Below are 5,797 nucleotides of genomic sequence, written 5' to 3' on the forward strand. Positions count from 1 at the left end.
AATAGATATTTTAGGGAGGTAGTGAGTAAGGAGGGGAATTTTAAAATTGACTTTGTGTCCTGGTAATTGAAAGGTAAAGGCAATTGAATTTGAAACACTAAATGACAGATATGCTTGCATAAGCTTATTCTACCTGAAATTGATTAAAAGCAATTGATAATACATAGATCAGTGTAGTTTTTTTTTTTTTCTTAAAGGCCTTTGAAATTACTTTAGGGCTAACTCTGATTCTCAGATAACAGAAACCACACAATTACCTACCTACTCCAAGATTGTCAGCTGATCAAGGTTGGAAAAATTCCACAGGAAAAATCAAAAAGAATGTTCACATCAAGTAGGAGTTTTAAGCAGAATAAACATTTTTGTCAGATCAGACAGTCTTTTCTTGGTCTTTATTTATGGGACACATCACTGCTGGCCTTCAGAATGGGGACTCAAAGGACCTGAGGGTCTCCAAACCCCGTTGTAGTTTCTCTTTCTCTCTCTCTCTCTTTTTTTTTTCCATCTGGAAAAAGCATTCTTGCACTGTCTTGCATAACCAGATATTTCTCTCAGCTGCTTCTTTGTTCATTAATGGATAGAATTCTGTGCATGGAAAGTGCTGTTTTTTCTCGTGGTGTCCAATTGCTTTCTATTCCCTTTGATGTTTACATTTTTCATGCCATTTCACTTGTGGAAGTGCTCCTCATTCAACTGGCCGTTATGTCTGAACACATCCAACTCTTTTAGCATCCAAATGCTTTTTGAATATCCATTCTGAGCTAAGCTAGCCTAATGAGCGGCAGCTTTGGCAGAAGATGGGTACCCATTAAAAGCAAAATCAGTGGTGTGTTCCTTGGAAAGAAAAACCAAGAGCCAGAGAAGGTAAAAACTGATGGTAGGTGGTGACGTATAAACTGCAACACAGTTTTGGGGAGTTTGTCTTCAGTGATGCAGCCCCAGTCGTGGCATCAGATTCTACTGTACTGGAATGTGTTCTCACGTGCTTGTGGGTGAGTCACTTATAGGCTAACATGGGTTGGCCACTTTATCACCCACACTATTCTCATTTCCTGAATCTTGTGAAGCTCACTAAGCTCCATTGAGCAACCCCATCTCCTTCCCACCCAACTAGAGGAAGAGAGGTATTTCCACAAGCCTCTTTAAGCCAGCTGCCTCCTCTTCCCTGTTCAGAGCCATCCCGTGGCTTGGAGTTGGATTTCAGGTTAACAGGCCACTAAAACACAAGAAGGGTCTTCATGGATCTACCTTACTACCACGGCCCTCTGACCAAGCAAGACTGTGAGATCTTATTGCTTAAGGAAGGAGTGGATGGCAACTTTCTGCTAAGAGACAGCGAGTCTGTGCCAGGAGCCCTGTGCCTCTGTGTCTCGTGAGTAGCCTCATTTTCAGCACATTAGAAATCTGGCTTTGGTTGCAGTAATGGCAGCCACATAGGAATTGTGTTTCACTGTGTTGCAGCCCCAAATAGCTAGAAGCTTCCAAGACAGGACAGAAGGGATGTGCCCATTGCTCTTCTACCTGCTCTCCTCTCCCTGGTATAAATACCACATAGGCAGACTCTGTAGCTGCAGAATTGGCACTGGTGGGAAGGAAAAACATGTGAGGATAGAGAGAAGGTAGAAAAGTCAGAAACATCCTCTCCTTCACAGGTGCGTTTATTTGGTATGGAGAAGGGGCCCCTTATAAAATTCCAATCTGAAAGATTGTATTTCTGCTACAGCCTTTTTTCAAACTTAAAAATACAAATGTTTCATATTTTGTTAGATTGTAAAGGGCTTCACCATAAATCATTTCTTTTCATTTTTCTTGTGGTATATCAAGAGAAGCAGAAGCAGTCAGCATTTTATCAGTAAAGAAACAGAGACCCAGATTTCTCAAATGACTTGTTTGTATTAAAATTTAGCTGGTATTTCCAGAGTCTATGCTAAGTGTAAGATTCTAAGCCAGAATATCAGAGGTATTTTGATGAAAGAAATTGTTTACACTCAATTTAGAAAGTCATCCTGAACAGATATCAGTGGAGATCTCCTGACTTTGTATATTTTCCTGTTTACAAAACTAAACCCTTTATTCTACCTATGAAAAATTTAAAATCAATTGTTTTCTGTTAGAGTGAAATTATTCATTGACACTTGTTAGAGCATGGCGAGAAAAACTTTATTCAGATCACTTGACCACTGCAACTGGATTTGCAGCAGGAAGAGGGATGGAGCTCAACTTTGAATGCAGCATTGGGCAAGTGAAAATGTATAACAAAGGAGTAGTCAGTAGATGGAAAAATTGCTAAGATAAGAAGAATTACAGCTAAACTACCCTAAAAGGATTCTAGAGGAAGACAGGCCAGAGTTATCATACATCAACAGGGGTGTGCTGGCAGATGAAGAACCTGATCAGACATTAAGGCTGATCAAATATTGAAGATAAGCGTTCTTGCTAAATGGACTTAGCAGAGTTCTTTGATAGCTGACTCTTATAAGGAAATACACAGATGGGCTTAGGAGAAGGTTCAGAAGCCTGACTAAAGTCTGGCCAGGCAAAGAATCTTCATCATTCTTTGGATAAGCTTGTGTGCTTCTTAGAACTTGAGAACTGTAAAGACAAAAGTGACTATAAATACTAAGAGAATATGTAAGGATATGTTCGATTCTTTAAATGGTGTTGGAGATACAGGCATGAGCCTGATAGCCCTAAGGTGTTCTCAGTTTACATTTTCAAGTGAAAAGTGATGATGAGAAAGTTTTTATATACATTTGTAGCCATTGGGAGTTTCTGCTTCAGTTTGTCCCTTAAGAGTTTGTGTGTTGGAAGGTTGGATCCCTGTGTGGCAATGTTAAGAAGCAGTGGGACCTTTAAGAGAGGAGTAAAAAATAAGACTACCCAGAGGTAATTAGTGTTGAGCAGAGGACATTTATGCTCATACTGATGCAGGCTTCTTAACCAGTGATGTAGCTCAAGATTTTCCTAATAAAAATTTTCTTCAGAGTTATGATTGCACAAATTGGGAAGGTTCTCAGTGTCTCTAGGAGGGCATCTATACCATCAGCAAAATTTTATCAGGCAAGATTGGATAAATCCACATATGTTATGAAAAAAAAACTCCAAGATTTATTGTTGTTGAAAAGACAAGGGGAAGGGCGGGGGGCATGGGGTTATAAATGATGGTGGAATGTGATGGACATTATTATCCAAGTACATGTATGAAGACATTAATTGGTGTGAATATACTTTGTTTACAACCAGAAGTATGAAAAATTATGCTTTATATGTGAAATAAGAATTATAATGCACTCTGCTGTCATATATAAATAAAAAATTAAAAAAATAAAAGACAAGCTGCAAAATATGACCCTATTTGAGTAAAAAAAAAAAAGAGAGAGAGAGAGAGAGAGAGATTGTGTTAGTCAGGCATAACCTCAATGGCGTGTAAAGCTGAGGCAAGAGAATCACAAGTTCCAGTTCAGACTCAGCAAAATTTAATGAAAATTTCTCTCAAAATAGAAAGGACTAGGATGTAGCTCAGTGATAGAGAACCCCTGGGTTCAATCCCCAGAGTAGGAAAAAAAATGTCTGGGGAATTTAGGAGTGATTGGGAGAAGAGTGTCGGGTTCACTTTTTTATTGATAACTTATTTGCACTGTTTACCTGTTGTACGTAGGCATCTGTTTATTTTTTCATTTTTAAACAAAAAATTGTTTTTAAAAAATTGTTTTTAGTTTATAAAAAATGTAGTGACTCCTCACTCTCAACCCAAACATTGTATTTCTGGGGGAAATGCTACAGGAATTTCAATATAGTACTCGTTTTTGTTTGTTTGTTTGTTTGTACTGGGGATTGAACACAGAGGCACTTAACCACTAAGTTCTTTTTAGTTTTTTATTTTGAGACAGGGTCTCATTAAGTAGTTTAAGCCCTCATTAAGTTGCTGAGGCTGGCTTTGAACTTGTGATCCTCCTGCCTTAGCCTTCCAAGATGCTGGGATTATATGCATGTGCTACCATGCCTGGCGCTTTTTTTTTTTTTTTTTTTTTTTTTAAGGCAGTCCAAAATGTCTTAAATAAATAAAATAAGGATAAAGTAAAATTCCCAGAAAAGAGAGTTTTTAATTTGAATTTAAGGACAGAATAGATGAGCAGGAAAGTCTTCCTAGGTAGACTGGAGATGGGACTTAGAGTGGATGCAATTTGGTTACAAGGAAATGAGGTGGAATGCATTTTTAGGGAGGGGAGGCGGTAGCAATATCCAAGTCAGATATTTTTAAGCACATACAACTTATACAGGTTCCTCAAAGGAAGTTTGAAAACCAGATTTTTGAAGAGTAGGTTGGGATGAGATCAAGGAATTTAAAAGGAATAATTCTATAGTAAATAGGAGGCACGAATGGCTTCTGAGCAGGGAAGTGCCAAGTTTTAGGAATTTCAAACTGACATGGAGAATGCACTGAAGTGGGAGATGATAAAAACAGAGATTGTCTTGCTTTTGGATGGGAGACAGTAAAGAACTCGATATGGTGAGACAAGTGGAAATGAAAAACACAAAAAGAAGTTGCAAGAGATGTGCCAGAGATAGGACAAACCTTGACCAGCATCTCAGAGACCGTGGTCTGTGCTGGGATTCTCTTTGAAAGTGGCATTTATTCTCAGCTTCTCTGCAGTGTATCAGGCCAACTTATATATTCATTTAAAGAAAATGTCACTAAGACATGCTAAAAAATAATAAATCAAATGGAAAGGCAAGAATAAATACTTATTGGGTGCCTGCACACGGTCAATTCTTGCCCTCCTCTCTCTACCCATGTCACTGAAAATTAGGCAAAATTTCATGCACCCTCAGGCATAAGGCTCAAGTCAAATGTCCCCATGTACACCTTATTGTGGTCCTTGTGAAAGTTTATTATCACCCAGATCAGTAAGGACTACTCAATTTGGGTTGTTCAAGAATACTTTGAAGTCCCCTAAACACTCAGTTAATGCCTTCAACATAGGTCAGATCCTAGTAAGGAAAATAAGAAGTAAACAGACTGAAATGTTTCTGTTCAATTGTGATGACTGGACTATCATTAGGGCACTCTGAGAGCTGAGAGCAAAGAGTGACTTATCTATCGAGGAGTGAAGAGCAAGACATTACTAGATACAGGAGTTGGAGGAGGAATGGAACCTTCATTTATTTATTCAACAAGCAAACACTAAACACCTGTTAGGTTCCAAGTATGGTCCTCAATATTGGTAAAAACAATGATACATTCTAGAGGCAATGTTTATGGTCTTATGAAGCTACATTCCAGTAAGAGGAGACAATTTGATGAAAACAAAAAACTTTATAGCCAGGAGTTATAAAAAGTTGTAGCACATTCCTGTAATCCCAGTGACTTGGGAGACTGAGATAGGAGTATTGCAAATTCAAGGCCTTTGGAATACAAACCATGTCCAATCATAATAAAATTTGTGTAAGCAAATCTAAAATTACCATATAACATAAGTATTAGCCTGTTTGTCTACATAGTTTTTCTATATAGAAAGAGCCACCACATAGGTGTTTCCTGTGAAGCAAACATTATGCTAAGCATGCTACATGGATTGTCTCCTTTGTCTTTTGCAAAGCTCTTTGAGATAGGTGACATTACCTCTATTTTGTGTAGAAAGAAACTAGAGCTTCTGACTTAATAACTTGCCCAAGGCCAAACTGTTAATATGTTTTTAGGTACTTTGCCTTTACCCATATCCCATGCTCCACTGAACTATGTTCAAGGTGGTCACCTTGGAACCAAGCAGAGAACTTGAGGGCTCAGCAGTGTACC

At 38.3% G+C, this 5,797-nt stretch overlaps 1 protein-coding gene across 1 annotated transcript in view; it reads left to right on the top strand.

Annotated features, from left to right (window-relative positions):
* Positions 1 to 1,110: 1,110 nt before the first annotated feature.
* The window catches only part of Sh2d1b (SH2 domain containing 1B), a 28,351-nt gene continuing 23,664 nt past the window's right edge, over positions 1,111 to 5,797 (top strand). Inside the window, exon 1 of the mRNA XM_013365515.4 lies at positions 1,111 to 1,372. Within this exon, the coding sequence (XP_013220969.3) occupies positions 1,239 to 1,372 (134 nt within the window). The 5' untranslated portion in view covers positions 1,111 to 1,238. The remainder of the gene's footprint in view (positions 1,373 to 5,797) is intronic.

The sequence above is a fragment of the Ictidomys tridecemlineatus genome, chromosome 11 (assembly GCF_052094955.1).
Source record: "Ictidomys tridecemlineatus isolate mIctTri1 chromosome 11, mIctTri1.hap1, whole genome shotgun sequence".
Classification (NCBI taxonomy): domain Eukaryota; kingdom Metazoa; phylum Chordata; class Mammalia; order Rodentia; family Sciuridae; genus Ictidomys; species Ictidomys tridecemlineatus.